At 47.7% G+C, this 15,254-nt stretch overlaps 1 protein-coding gene across 4 annotated transcripts in view; it reads right to left on the bottom strand.

The window, feature by feature from the left end:
• Ccm2 (CCM2 scaffold protein) overlaps positions 1-15,254 on the bottom strand; it is a 62,071-nt gene that overhangs the window by 25,557 nt on the left and 21,260 nt on the right. For 2 of the 4 annotated variants that reach the window (XM_051164924.1, XM_051164922.1), the window contains exon 2: positions 4,089-4,262. The exons of 1 other annotated variant lie outside the window; for it this stretch is intronic. In XM_051164924.1, coding sequence (XP_051020881.1) covers positions 4,089-4,262 — 174 coding nt within the window. Of the gene's footprint in view, positions 1-4,088; positions 4,263-12,958; positions 13,095-15,254 lie in introns of those variants that run through there. One more of the 4 variants, XM_051164923.1, reaches the window with a different exon arrangement.

Genomic DNA, 15,254 nt, shown 5'->3' with positions numbered 1-15,254 from the left:
ACAGAGCACAATTTTTGCATTTTGAAAGTCTGGACAAGCCGGGCAGTGGTGATGCATACCTTTAATCCCAGCACTTGGGAGGCAGAGGTAGGAGGATTACTGTGAGTTCAAGGCCAGCCTGGTATACAAAGCAAGTCCAGGACAGCCAAGGCTACACAGAGAAACCCTGTCTCGAAAACAAACAAACAAACAAACAACACCCCCCCCCCAAAAGAAAGTGTGGACGGTGAGTTTTCTGGTGTCATCTAAGCACTCTGGCTAGCCTGACCATGAATTATTTTGTCCCCCACCAACGACCTTACAAGTTTAAGTGGACACTTAAGCCCAAAGTCCACTCTAAGCTGGCTTTGTGAAGGCATAAAGTGGTGGGCAATGTCCCTTTCTGTCTACATTGTCTAACTGCTCCAGCACGCTTGCTGGCCTGGCCCTTCTTCCTCCACAGAATGGCTCTTGCATCCTGGCAAGAACCAGAGGGCAGATCTGTGTAGGTCTACTTCCAGGTTCACAATACTATTCCCCAGTCCTCGGCAGCCCTCTGCAATCTGGGTAGCAAGAATAATCCAACCAGAAACTAGGCAGTTGACTCATTTTATTTTTTTTTTTTTCTTTAAAAAAAAAAAAGGTTGTTTCACTAGCCTTGGCAAACACATGTCTGACTAATCTTCTGTCTGCAAATATAGCTTGCTGGACTTGTGACAGAAACTGCTATCATTAAGCTAGTCAAATTACCTGTTTCATACTAGGTGCCCTGTGCACTTTGTGTCTTTCTTTTTTTTTTTTTCTCTTCGTTTTTCCAGATTGGGTTTCTCTGTGTAGCCTTGGCTGTCCTGGACTTGCTTTGTATACCAGGCTGGTCTCGAACTTTCAGAAATTCACCTGCCTCTGCTCCCTGAGTGTTGGGATTACAGGCATGTGCCACCGTGCATGGCTCATTCTTTGTGCTTTTTCAAGGTGTTGACACACACATGTAACAAAAATAAATTTAAAATGCAAAAGTAGAATCCTTGTTATTGCATTTCTAACAGTATGTCCTCTTGTCTTTTTGAGACTATTATATACAGCCAAGGCTGCCTAGTGATGACAGCTGACGTAACAATGGTTCTCTAAGATCATGAAGGTATCAAGTGTTTCTAATGCGAAGGAAGTTTGTGGCTATACCAACGTCATAGTGCAACGCATGGCTCAATTCACAGTGACACGTGTGAACAAGCTGGAATACATTAACAGCTACACAATGGCTACACAGCACATACAGAGTGTTTGGCAGTCATAACAAATGACTGTGGAAGACTGTCAACCTGACAGAGTCTGGAAATACCCAGGAGACAAGCCTGTGAGGATGCCTGTGCAGAAGCTTATAGCCTAGGTCAACTGAAGTGGAAAGACTCACCCAAACCACAGGCCACACAGCACCATCCCAGGAACTGGGACCCCAAACTAAACAGAAAGGAGAATGTAAGCACATGTCAGCATTCATGCCCCTCAGCCTCCTGACTGTGGATGCCACGGGAGCAGCTGCCTCATACTCTTGATGCCACGGCCCCCCTGTTACAAGAGCAGAAAGGAAGGCCCCCTTGAGCTGGCATGCTGACCAGCTTAGCTGCTGCCCAGGCCCAGATCCAGGGCTCTGAGTTAACCCACTCCAAAATCTGTATCATTTGCAAACAGTTGGGATGCATTAAAGGACCAGTCCTATTGAACGAAAAAAGCAACAACAGGATAATTGGGAGGACACCCGATGAGGATCCAGTATTGATGGTGTCACAGAAGCCAGAGATCTCAAATCAGACAATGAACATCTGCAAGTGAAGATGTGTGATAGAGGGATAAATACTGTAGGGCACACTGTGACACACTTCAGCTTCCACAATGAAATGTTTTAATGTTTTCTATGCTTTGTTTTGTTTGGGATTTGTGTGTGTGTGTGTGTGTGTGTGTGTGTGTGTGTGTGTGTGTGTGTGTGTGTGTGTAGAGTAGAGAGATCGCGCGCGCGCGGGCCGTTCGTGTTTTATTGGGAGGGGGTGGGCAGTTGCAAGAATGAAGGGTGGAATTGAGGGTAGGGAAAGATGACCTGGACTGGGGTGCATGATGTGAAAGTCACAAAGAATCAATAAAAAGTTAAAAAAGAAAGGCTGGAGAGATGGCTAAAAGGTTAAGAGAGAGCACTGACTGCTCTTCCAGAGGTCCTGAGTTCAATTCCCAGCAACCACATGGTGGCTCACAACCATCTATAATGAGCTCTGGTGCCCTCTTCTGGCTTCCATCTGTACATCCAGGCAGAACACTGTGTATAAAATAATAAATAAATCTAAAAAACATAAAGAAAACTTCCCCTTAAGTTGTTCTAGTCAGCTGGTTTGTCATAGCAACGAGAAAAGTAATTGTGATTACAGGCATTTGCCACTGAGGCTTTAAAAAACTTTTTTTTTTAAAGATTTATTTATTTTTATTATGTATACATTGCTCTGCCTGCATCTATGCCTGCACACTACAAGAGGGCATCAGATCTCATTATAGATGGTTGTGAGCCACCATGAGGTTGCTGGGAATGGAACTCATGACCTGTGGAAGAGCAGACAGTGCTCTTAACCATCTGAGCCATCTCTCCAGCCCCCTAAAAATATTTTTAAAGCAGACTAAAACCTCAGCTTATTGTCATCAGTTGAAAGCAGTTCACCAGCAGCCAACAGTAGCCTCGTTCATCTCCTGTGTACCCCACTTTGTCATAATATCAAGAACACAATGGGGGACCATTACACCATCTACACGTAGATTCGCACACTCTGCAATGCTCCTAACAGTGAAGCTATAAAATAGTGCTTTTCTCAGAATATGACCCACAATCAGGCGACACACAGAATGTTCACAGGTGCTCTTATTTTCAGAGTCATCATTTTCTCATTTGTGCGTTTTGTCTTGGGCTCAATCTCTAGGTTAAAAGTTTGCCTCAAATATGTACTTATCCTCTGCTGCTTGTGTTTAAAGCAAGGCCCTGAGCTGGGCGTGGTGCAGGCATGGTGGTGCACTCCTTTAATCCCAGCACTCAGGGAGGCAGAGGCAGTCGGGTCTCTGTGAGTTCGAGGCCAGCCTGGTCTATAGAGTGAGTCCAGGACAGCAGGGACTACACGGAGAAACCCTGCCAGATAGATAGACAGACAGACAGATAGACAGACAGACAGACAGACAGACAGAGCGAGCAAGGCCCTGAAGAGCTGACTGGAGATGTATACTAGTAGACTTTCCACCCACTGGACTTTACTCAAGCTGACTGGGTGGTGATTCCTGGGCCAGTAAGGAGTACCTCAGCTACATCAAGGAGAAGCGACACTTGATGTGAACTGTTTGTGAGAGAGGACTGTTCAAAGACTCTCTGAAGCCTGAACATAAAAGGGACTGGGGCTTCTTTCCATCCCACCAGGCTTTGACTTAAGCTCCCCTTCTTCAGCCTGGGTCTCTCCCACCCACTCCTGTGCCAGGTATCAGTATATCCAAAACTCCACCTCCCCGTGTGGAGGGTGCCGACTAATCCACATTAGTCACCCCTGGATCCTCTGCAGAGACCCACTGAGCTACTTCACCCACCGTCACTGGCTTCCTTCTTCCCATTTGTGGGCGCCCACAGCCTGACAATCTCTCCTCTTCTCTCTGAACTCAGGGCTACATATCATTTAATTAACTTATTTCATTTTAGGGTTATCACTCATCTTCAACAGTCTCTTGGGCCCACGCCTGAGATGGAAGACCTCCAGCACTCAGACTGAGGAGCTGCATCCTGAACACACATGCACTGGCTCCAGGGTCTAGAAGACGCAGCTGCTGTCACCTGTAAACTGGAGAGGTTGTGGTTTCCCTCTTCTACAGGCATTTACTGATGGCAGAACACAACATCCATGACCTTCAAGACACAGGGGAGTGCACTGCCAAATACAGGATCAGAAAGCAAAGTTAAGGCCTAGGCCTGGGTTTGGAGTTTTCTAGTTATTAGAAATATCCAGAGGCAAGACAGTGGGTAGGACGCAGGCTAACTCAGCTATGTGCAGCTGGCAATGAACCTTGGCAGGAGTGCCCTGTGGCCCACGGTGACTTACCTTCACCTCCTTCTCAATATAGTCGCTCAGCAGTCTGTCTGGCTCGACGCGCTCAGGTAATGACAACACCACAGTGTGCAGAGGGCGCCTCTCTGTCACCTTCTCATGGGCTTTCTTATCTCTACTCTTTTCACCTTTTAGGAATACTCGTTTAAATGGCGACACAATTCCAGGCTGCAGGCAGAAATGGCAATGATTGGAGTTCATTATTCACACATTTGTGCTGTACCCACTGCTAACAAACAGAAGTGGCCAAAATGTTAGCACAGTTGCCATGAAAATGGGGCCCGACCACGCCAATGAGAAAGGACCAACACACAAGGCTGAGGCGTGGCCCTAAGGCCGGCTCACAGGCCGTGCAAGTGTCCATGCAGACTGCGTGGAGAACAGAAAGACCTGTCGTGACTCCTGTAACATCCGGAAGGCAGCTCATGCAGGAAACAGATCCCAGAAAACAGTCACAGAGCAGAGTTCCCACTCCACCATGTCAGCTCCGAGGCAGCAAGTGGGACAGAGGTTGCCACCCACAAAAGCATCTCAGCAGCCAGGGTCAAGTGAGCTCTAAGGAGCCCAGGCCCTAACAGAGCCCAGGGCCTTTTCCCTCTGCTGGGGCTCCAAGTCAGCCACCACCACCACCACCACCACCACCATCCTACTGGATGTGAGCTTAGTACCCGGGCTCTGAAGACTCATCCTATAATCAAAATGGACTTCTGAGCTAGAGAGAGGGAATCAAACCCAGTACTTACTACCACAGCTACAGAACAGAGCTATCTCCAGCTCTGGAAAATGGTGCTGCTGGCCATTTCACCACAAAGAAAGACAACAGAAACCAAGACACTTAAATGTGCCTTCTACAGCAACAGGCCACAGAGACTAAAGCCATGAGCAGTGCAAAAAAGAAAGGATGTCCTTAGCTGTTTTCTCTCTGACTCGGTAGACAGCTCAGAGAGATGTCAACACTTCTGAGGCTCACCACAACATGACCTGGCACCCAGGCAGGCAGCAGCTGGCGAACCATATCCTTTAGCCCCAAACTAGTAACAAACAACCACATAAATGTATGTATCGAATAGATTATCAAGCAGGAGTCACATGGCCAAGGCTCCCAAGAGACCCCACAACATGTGGGCTGCTCCCCAGCCTCGCTCTCAGGCTCGGATCTCTAGCACTAGGCATGAAACCAACAAGCAAGTAAGACTGACCTGGCCTCAGAACCCACCCCCACCCTCACCCTCCCCCGCCACACACACACACTCTTGCTATGCCTGCTGCCTCCGGCCATGACAGCTTCCCCGGCCCTTGGTTTCACACGCTCGGCCCTTTGAAACTCTGGTCTTATTCCACTGATGTACTGAAATGGACAGAGATCAAGAGGCCCACTCAACAAAGTCACAACAGCAGCCACGTGCACTGCCACCATGCCTGCTGCTCTCCCCACGGGTGTCCCTCCAGCTCAGGATCTTAGGCTCAGGATGAGCACAGAACCCTCGAGGCTCAAGGCTTGGCGGCTCTGATGTGCCCTGAGCCACCCTGTTTCCCATACAAGACACTTAGCAGAGTCTACCTTCTCTAAAATGAGCATGGTCCTTGCACGTCATCACAAGCTGTCCACGAGCAAGCTGCAGAAAGCTCTTAGCAAATGGAGTCAGTGGTTATTTCTGTGTTTACTCTTGACAATCCATCTCCTCTTCAACTACTGTCTTTAGAGCCCAGCACCAAAGCCTCAGAGAGTCTTCTACTCACCATGACCATAGACTGGATAGTTAAGTTGGGGCCAGCACCTACCTGCCTCCTCACCCATGCACCCAAAGTAGGAAAACACTGTGACCCAGGGCTGTAAATATGAAAATATTGCACTCATGGGAGCTGAATCTATCATCCTGCATCTCCATCTGTGACTGGGATAGTCTGTCACTGACCCTAAAGTCTTCTGGCACTTCTTACTGGTGTGGAAAGGTGAAGTAAGATCACAGGAACTACAGCACCAGAGCTGGATGATGACAGAGCGTCAGTTACTTTTCTGAGACAGTGTCATGTAGCTCAGGCTAGCTTCAAACTCACTGTGTAGCTGCGGCCTCTGAACTTCAGTCCTATCTCCTGCCCCCGAGGGCTACTGCTAGGATTAGGCTTGGACCACAACACCTGGTTTTTTGCAGCGCTAAGAACAGAACCCAGGAGGCTGGAGAGATGACTCAGGGGTTAAGAGCATTGACTGCTCTATCAAAGGACCTAAGTTCAATTCCCAGCACCCACATGGCAGCTCACAATTGTCTGTAATGCCAAGATCTGAACCCTCACACAAATATACATGCAGACAAATCACCAATGCACATAAAATAAAAATAAAAATAATTAATTAAAAAAATAATAATAAAGGAATAGACCCCAGGGCGTTGCACACGCTGGGCAGGAGCTCTGCCACCTCAGCTATACTCCTAACCCTCCATTGCTCTGCTTTTTTGTTTTGTTTTGTTTTAAGATAGTGTTTCTCTGTGCAGCCTTGGCTGTCCTGGACACTCTTCGTAGACCAGGCTGGCCTCTCAAACTCACAGCGATTCACCTGCCTCTGCCTGCAGAGTTCTGGGATTAAAGGTGTGCAACACCACACCGGCTTAAATTTATATTTTCATAACAGTACATACTTGAGATGGATGAATAAACAGCAGTCTATCACTGGCCACGCCTAACTATGATAAGATGTAAACACACAAAAAGTAATGAGAACCAAGATCTGTAGAAGATGACAACCAGAAGAAAGGACAGAAGGCTCCGGGCGGTGGTGGCGCACGCCTTTAATCTCAGCACTCGGGAGGCAGAGGCAGGCGGATCGCTGTGAGTTCGAGGTCAGCCTGGTCTACAAAGTGAGTCCAGGACAGCCAGCGCTACACAGAGAAACCTTGTCTCAAAAAAGAAAAGAAAGGAAAAGAAAGGACAGATTGCACTTCCAGAAGAGCCAGGGGGATCAGCCTGCCAAGTCCCCACTTTGAGGTGAGTGAAGTCAGGCTGTCTTGTCTTTGAGGACCTCCCAGGCTCGCTCTCTCTGAGCTCCCATAGCATTTCTTTCAGCCCCAGGATGAGTTCAGACAAGTGATGGATGGGGCAGGGCCACTTGGACAGGATGATCTCAGTGTGCAGTTTGTATGGGAAATGGTCACTTGAGACTTACCAGACAACCTGACAGCAAACTGCAGGCTAGAAATGATCCCCAAATTCAGTGACATATTTGAGCAACGTAAAAATCGTGTTTCAATGGGAGCAGAGGCTGTCTCTGAATACTGCCTGACACTGGATCCCTTCCCCTTAACTGGGTTGCCCTATCAGGCCCCAGTGGGAGAGGATGTGCTTAGTCCTGCTGTGACTTGAGGTGCCTGGGTGGGTTGATAACCCTTAAGGGCCTCCCCTTCTCTGAGAAAAAAAGGAGAGAGGGAAATGAGGGAAGGAATATGAGGGCAGGACTAGGAGGAGAGGAGGGAGGGGACTGGGATCAGGCTGTAAAGAGTTTAAATTAATAAATAAATGGAGGGGGAAAGTTTAAAAAATCATATTTCATCACTCCAACGAAGACAGCTGTGACTTCCTCACCATGGGACCTTTGGCAAGATGGCACTCAGCTGATGCCAAATGTGTTACACTTGATCGCTTCTTTTTCCTGAGCCTTTAAATGCCCATATGTTCATGGCCCATGAGCCTCACCCTCCAGAAGTATCGTCTCTACAGTCACAGTACCCACTCTGGCCAGAGAGAAAGTCTCTCCCCACCCACTCCCCCTGCAGCCGCCCGGATCTCCTTCTTCAACAACAGTTCTTTGCAGAGCATAGTGACTGAATGTTTGCTCCTATGGGCAGGCAGCTCAGTTCCGTCTGTCGGCCCTTCCAGAAGCTGTCTGTCAGTGCAACTCATTACCGACTTACACAGGGAAACAGTAGGAAACCAACTATGAAACCAGAGGTTTGGCAAGATTAACCTTTAACCAAGAAGCTCTCACCAAATCAACAGGCCCACAGACCACAGGCCACTTATACTGTGACTATAACAGTGATATATAGCTCATAAAATAAGAGTTTGTGGTGGGAGGCCACTGGAGTGTCTTGTAATCCTAGCCCAAAAGACAGACTTTCTGTACCGATGCAACGTGGGCTACAACTCTCCAAGACAAAGAAACCAGTCCAGCTCCTGATGGCCCTACATATGCCTCTTATTGTCTGAGAGTTCATTCCTTCAACTGCACACATGCCCAGCAAGTGCCCAACCACTGAGCTGTACCTATAGCCCATCCTCAGACAGCTTGTGTGACCTCCAGCATCCAATATGTAGCCTGAACATAGCCTGTACAGGCTGCAAGAAGTAATAAATCCCAAAGTAGACCTTTTCTTTTGTGTGCCTTATCAGACCAGGAATCCGGTGGATGGAAGAGTCCCCGCCCTCAAGAGGGGAGATATGGCTCAGAGGTTAAGAGCACTAGCTGCTTTTCCAAAGGTCCTGAGTTCAATTTCCAGCAACCACACGGTGGCTCACAACCATCTATAATGAGATCTGGCACCCTGATCTGGGGCAAAGGTGTATATGCAGCCAAAACACTGTATACATAATAATAAATAAATAGTTTCTTTTAAATAGGAGTACAGTGATTTTTTTAAAAAATTAAAAAGGCCAAGAGCTAGTAAGAGAAACTAAACCCATGTCAAAACTCAGCCAGCAGCCCAGCAGCCTTTGAAGGCCTATCCTAATGTCAAACCACTAGGTGTTTGTGCTACCCTAAGCAGCACGGAACATGAAGGGCTTTTACCCTTGGTCCACTCGTAGACTAGCCAGAGGAAGCCAAGTCCCCAAATTCCAAGCCCAAGTCATGAGAAGGCACTCCGGTACCTCTCTGACTCGGGCTTTCAAGTGTAACCAAACACAGACTCTATGGATTGCAGTAAGTCCCCTTATTCATGGCCTCGCTTCCTGTGACTTCAGTTACCCACAGCCAGCGGTGATTGGTAAAAATCAATAGAGAACTCCAGAAACTACCAATTCACAAGTTTTCAATACCTTTACAACTACCCTCAGCTTCAAGCACCTACTGGTAGACCTTCAATGCACCCATGTAGTCAGGGAGAACACTGTCTGTGGAGGGAGACCTGTCTTTCTGGCCCTAGAACTGTGCCTTGGCTATACCACACACTCCATGCTCTTCGCCCTCCACCCCCTAGTCCCCAGATGATTTTAATTGGTTCCTACAATGTAGAACACTGATACTGAGCTGTTCCTCTGCAGACATCCACTGTGATGTCACCACAGACACAGTAAGGAGTGGCTGTACTCTGGAGAGGGCTGACCAACAGTGCTGCCTCAGCTCTTAGCTAGTGGGGAAAAACAGCTAGGACAGCAGGACGGGAGGACAGCACTCAGACATTCCAGAAACTAACCTGACCAAGGAGGAGGGGCAGTGCAATGTTGGAAGACTGCAAGATCAAGGTCAGACTGCCTCTCAAAATAAAACAACAAAGAGCCGAGAACACACCGGGTGGGTGGAGCTTCTGCCTAGCATGCAAGAGCCACAGCCTCCATCCCTTATACTACAGAGAAAAAAAGAGGTGGAGGGTGTATCTCACATCTGAAGCTGCTTTTTGTTTCACTGATTTGTTTAGCAGTCTATTTTCAGTTGGTTTCTTTTTATTGATAGCAGGGTTTTTCTATAGCTCAGGCTGGCTTAGGGCAGAATTCATGGCAACCTTCCTGCTTCAGACTTCTGAGTGCTGCCAGTATAGGTGAAAATGTAAAAGGAGATTCTGGTGAAAGTGTGAAGGGGCTGAGCATGGTGGCACATGTCTTTAACAGGGAGGTAGAAGCAGGAGGATCTCTCTGAGTTCAAAACCAGCCTGCTCTATACAATGAGTTCCAGAGCAGTCAGGGCTACACAAATAAATTTATTTACTTATGTCTAAATAAGGTAAATGACAGATTTGGGGGGGGGGTTGGTTTTTTGAGACAGGGTTTCTCTGTGTACCCTTGGCTGTCCTAGACTCTCTTTGTAGACCCGGCTGGCCTCGAACTCACAGTGATCCACCTGCCTCTGCCTCCTGAGTGAACAAATTTTGGTTTTGTTTGTTTGTAAGATGTATTAAGTATAGAGTGCTCTGCCTACATGCATGCCTATACTCGGAAGAGGGCACCAGATCTCATTAGAGATGGTTTGTAAGCCACCATGTGGTTACTGGGAATTGAACTCAGGACCTCTGGAAGAACAGACAGTGCTCTTAATCGCTGAGCCATCTCTCCAGCCCCTAATAATTAATATTTTAGTGCAGTCAAGATTTCAGTAATCAATCATAGGGTCTTTAATTTGCTGTGATGTCCTATAAATCAATCAATCAATACACTGAGATTAAAAGACAGATTTAGCCAACTGCTATCCTTCCTTCCGTAGGGACATTATGTCACTGAGTGACCCCAGCAGAGCAGCAGGCTCCAGACCAGGTCTTTCCTGAAGAAACTGAGTCCTCAGGTTGAAGGGACAAGACAAAGTCCAAGACACAGAGCTGGGAAAGGAATACAGAACACAGAGGCAAAACTCCTCAAAACAGAGTACAAAAGTTTCTAGAGTCTCCTGAAAAGCCCCTCTGATCCTGTCAATATTTTTCCACTCTGCCATCTGATGCCTAAAATAGTCCTTCCAGTTAGAAACGGGAATGGGCATGTAGCTCGGGAACAGAGTAATTAATTCTCTCACTAGCAAACACTAAGCCATGGTTTAATCTCTAGTGTCACAGAAAGAAAAAAGATATGCGTGGGGGTGGGGGGTCATGGTTAGGAACCTAAAAACAACAACACCACATCTGGAGAACCATGCCGTGAAGTCGGCTCTTGGAAGTAGGAGAACCTGAGTTTGATGCCAGCCTGGGAGATCCTCTCTCAAAATCACACAAACCTCTGAAACTAACTTACTCTGGTCTTTTCATGTAGTGATTCTGCCCTCCACATGCACTGTGCCATGGTCACGGACACACAGAGACACACAGACACACAGACGACACACACACACTGAAAAGAATGACATGTTGGCTTTAAATATATATACATATTTTTAAAAAAGCCAGGTGTGATGGCACACGCCTTTAATCCCAGCACTTGGGAGGCAGAGGCAGGTGGATGGCTCTGAGTTCGAGGCCAGCCTGGTCTACAAAGTGAGTCTAGGACAGTCAAGGCTACACAGAGAAACCTTGTCTCAAAAAACAAAACAAAAACAAAAACAAAAAACTAATACCTCTAGACTCCTGAGAATCAAGCTTTTTTTTTTTTCTTAATTTATTATGTATACAGTGCTCTGCTTGTATGCATACCTGCAGGCCAGAAGAGGGGCAGCAGATCTCTTTGTGGATGGTTGTGAGCTACCATGTGGTTGCTGGGGACTGAACTCAGGACCTCTGGAAGGGCAATCAGTGTTCTTAAACACTGAGCCATCTCTCCAGCCCACAAGCTCTTTCTTCAAGGACAGCCACAGATGCTAACTGGGTCCTCCATGCAAGGCCCTAAGCTCAGCACACTATTCTGGAGATAGAAGAGAGAAGTGAACTAAGGTACAAAGGGGCACCTGTCACGAGTGCATGGCACTTAATCTTCACCATCAACTACTTAGTAGGTTTCATCTCACTCTTAAGACTACCCCATGCTTAAAGCACACTTGCCACATGTCACAACACATGGCTAGAAACAGCGAAAGTGAAAGTACTGGCTCCACATCCCCAACCTAACAGGAAGACAGACAACAACTGCACTGAGACTGACTGGTGGAGACACAGACGTCAGTGAGAGGATCTGAGGAGGCCTGTGGGCAGGCTTGTACAGCTCTGTCCATGGGGCGGCAAGAGCTAGTCCCTACAGATTCCACTTGTCACTCCTCACACATCACATCCTGCCCAGGCTGCACATATACAAACCCTAACAGAAAAAAATTCCTAGCTGGAGCTGGTGGTGGTGGCGGCGGCGGCAGCAGCACACACCTTTAATCCCAGCACTCAGGAGGCAGAGACAGGAGATCTCTGTGAGTTCCAAGTCAGCCAAAGCTACATGGTAAAACTTGTCTCAAAAAAAAAAGCCAAAACCGAGGCCAGGCATGGTGGCGCACGCCTTTAATCCCAGCACTTGGGAGGCAGAGGCAGATCACAACTGTGAGTTCAAGGCCAGCCTGGTCTACAAAGCAAGTCCAGGACAGCTAAGGCTACACAGAGACACTGTCTCAAAGGAAAAAAAAAAAAAAAAAAAAAAAGCCACAACCAAACCAAACAAAGCAATGGGCACAACATGCCTGCACACATCCTAGAGGAGCGGAACCAAATGGGGTCTCTGCCTCCTCTGTTTGCTACTGAGAAGTCCACAGGGGTCCTAGCCCCGCGAGGGCTACGTACGCTGGGCAGGCCAGGGCCCATGCTGGCAGCCTCGCTCTGTTACACACTCGTGGATGGCTGTGTACCCCAGGCACAAGTCTCCCCAGATCTGAGTTCCCTCGCGTTCTCAACCTTTCCCCTCCACCATTTTTCAAATGTGATCTTAGAACTCAATGGACCACAAGTCTGCGGGAAATGACTTTCCCTGGAAGGCACAAAGCCATGGCCTCTTGTTTCTTCAGATGAGTAAGTGCAACAGTCTAACCTCGGCTGGACAAGACAGTGCCCCCCCACACACACACACAGGCCCGCACCCTCCTCCAGCACACCGTCTTCCGCCAGTCTCAGCCCAGGAAGCGGGTGAATGAGCCTCCCCCACCGCCCCCACCCCGCATCTCAGAGCAGGGCTCAGGGTTCCGGTGTGCAAGCCCATCCTGGAAGCCGCAGGAATGTTGGTTCCTAGGAGGATATTCTTTCTGACACCGGGTATGAACCTACCTCGTCCTCCATGGGCGATCTCCTGGTTCCCCACTTCTGCTGACAGCTGCCGTGTACTTCCTAGTCCCTTCTGAGCTGGTTAGAAACTATGATCAGATGCTAAGCCCTCCCTCTAAAAAATATGAGTGCACAGGAAGACCAGAACCACAGCTTCCTTCTGCAACGCTTACTGAAGTTGTTTACAGTTTTTAAAGAGCTCAACAGCCCCCAGAAGCTGTTGGCCAATTCCAAGAGGACTGCATGTAAGACACGCACAGTAAAGCAGCCAGCAAACATTCTCCCACTGCTCAGAGCAGGCGAGTCCCGGACAGCCTGCTTCCGGTCCCATCCAGCTCCGGGCAACGCTGCAATCCATCTCTGGCGGATGGGACTTTGGAAGTCTGACTATTCTACAACTTCAAGCGCCAAAGGCAAACCAGAAGGCGGACATTGCAAGGCTACACCTCTCAGGGAGAACCCCAGGCCCTCTGGTCCCAGCGTCAGGAGGACAAGGACAAGCCTTCTTGCTCCACCATGCTGTTTCAACACTTGGTCACAGCAGCAAGATCTTGACAGAGACAGATGCGTTTCCAGGTGTGCTCAGGTGAAGGCAACGCCTGTCTCTAGGCGCTCAGCCTACAGCTCCCTAGGCCAGCAGACTCTTGAATTCAAGTCACCAACTTGGAACAAAACAACGTGCGCTTATAAGCACGTCTGCTTTAATTTCCTCACAGTTAAACTTCCTGATCTTGGAAAGGAGAAGTTAAATTTATTATTGATAAAAGACCCTTACAGTTGAATTTCCAGAATGGCTTGCAAATAAAAATGCCTTCCCCTCCCCCCCCCCAAAAAAAAGGGTTCTCTGTTGTAGCCTTGGCTGTCCTGGACTCACTTTGTAGACCAGGGTGGCCTTGAGCTCACAGAGATATGCCTGCCTCTGTCTTCCAAGTGCTGGGATTAAAGGGATGTGCCACTATATCTGGCCTTAGGAATGGCTTTTTAACTGGCTAATTAGTGTGACTATCTATAACTACAGACTAATAAGTGAACCTAACAGAATGTAGATGTTCCTGCGCCCCAATAAATCCATCGTAAATTAAGTCAAATGCGTTTAACCCATCTAAGCTCCCCGTGTATCTGTGTCTGCCTTAACTGTGCTCGGAACACCTCCACTGGCCCTGTCAGGCAACCCAACTAACAGTAGCGCGGCAGCGGGTATTTTTGTAATCTATTGAATTCTATATACTGAAAGTGAAAACTTCTTGGGAACAACTGTGTGGGCGTCTCCTGTGTCATAAAGCTGAAAATCCATTAAGTGAAACTATCCTATAAGGAAGCACATTTGTCACTTTATGGATCCCAGGTTGAACCGAATCAAAAGGCTAACACATTCAACTTTGTCTGTAAAAAGGGCAATTTCATACTGTTTTGCTTCACTGGCCTAGCAAGTAAAGTTTAATCCTTCCTAGTTCAAATAAACTGTTACAGCAGATCAATTCTGTGTTTCAATTATTCACCCAGGTGCCAAAAACGCAGAGAGCACAGAAGAGTGGGAAAGCAGTTCTACACATTCACAGCCCAATACGACTGCCCTGTTGTGACCTTGTAGAGGCCAGAGCAGTCACAACCTCAGGCTCCTTTCTACATGCTTTACAGAGAGGAACCGGACAACAATGGCCATCACAGAGGACACACTGGGGGAAAAAGAAACCAACTGAGACACCAGAAGGCCTCTCCTAGGGAAACACACGTGACTGAATGGTAACTAACATGTTCTGACAGTAATCCACCAATCAACACTATCCTCCACAAATGCACACTGGATCAGGAGCATGAAACAGAACGGCTACTGAGCAGACAGGGAGAGGCATTCAGGGAAAGCTGTTGAAGAGCTATACCACAAAACAAGAACAGACAGTGATGAAAAGAAAACAAGTACACTATCTTAGAGGTTACAAAAAGTTCATTAGGATAATAAAACAGACATTAGCTAAGACCATAGTAAATGACCTGGAGTGGTAGACTGAGGTTGGCCAACATCTGTTTGTTGCTTATAGGCTCAAAATACAAATAATTTTTTTTAATTTTGTGGTGCTGGGGATTGGAGCCTTGTATATGCTAAACATGCATTCCACCCCTAGTCCTACTATGAGCACTTTTTTTTTGTTTGTTTTTTGTTTGTTTTGTTTTTTCGAAACAGAGTTTCTCTGTGTAGCCTTGGCTGTCTTGGACTCGCTCTGTAGACCAGGCTGGCCTCGAACTCACAGAGATCCGCCTGCCTCTGCCTCCCAAGTGCTGGGATTACAGGTGTGAGGTA

Source organism: Acomys russatus, chromosome 22 (assembly GCF_903995435.1).
Source record: "Acomys russatus chromosome 22, mAcoRus1.1, whole genome shotgun sequence".
Classification (NCBI taxonomy): Eukaryota; Metazoa; Chordata; class Mammalia; order Rodentia; family Muridae; genus Acomys; species Acomys russatus.
The sequence above is the reverse complement of the archived record's forward strand: the minus strand, read 5'-3'. Positions and strand labels throughout refer to the sequence as shown.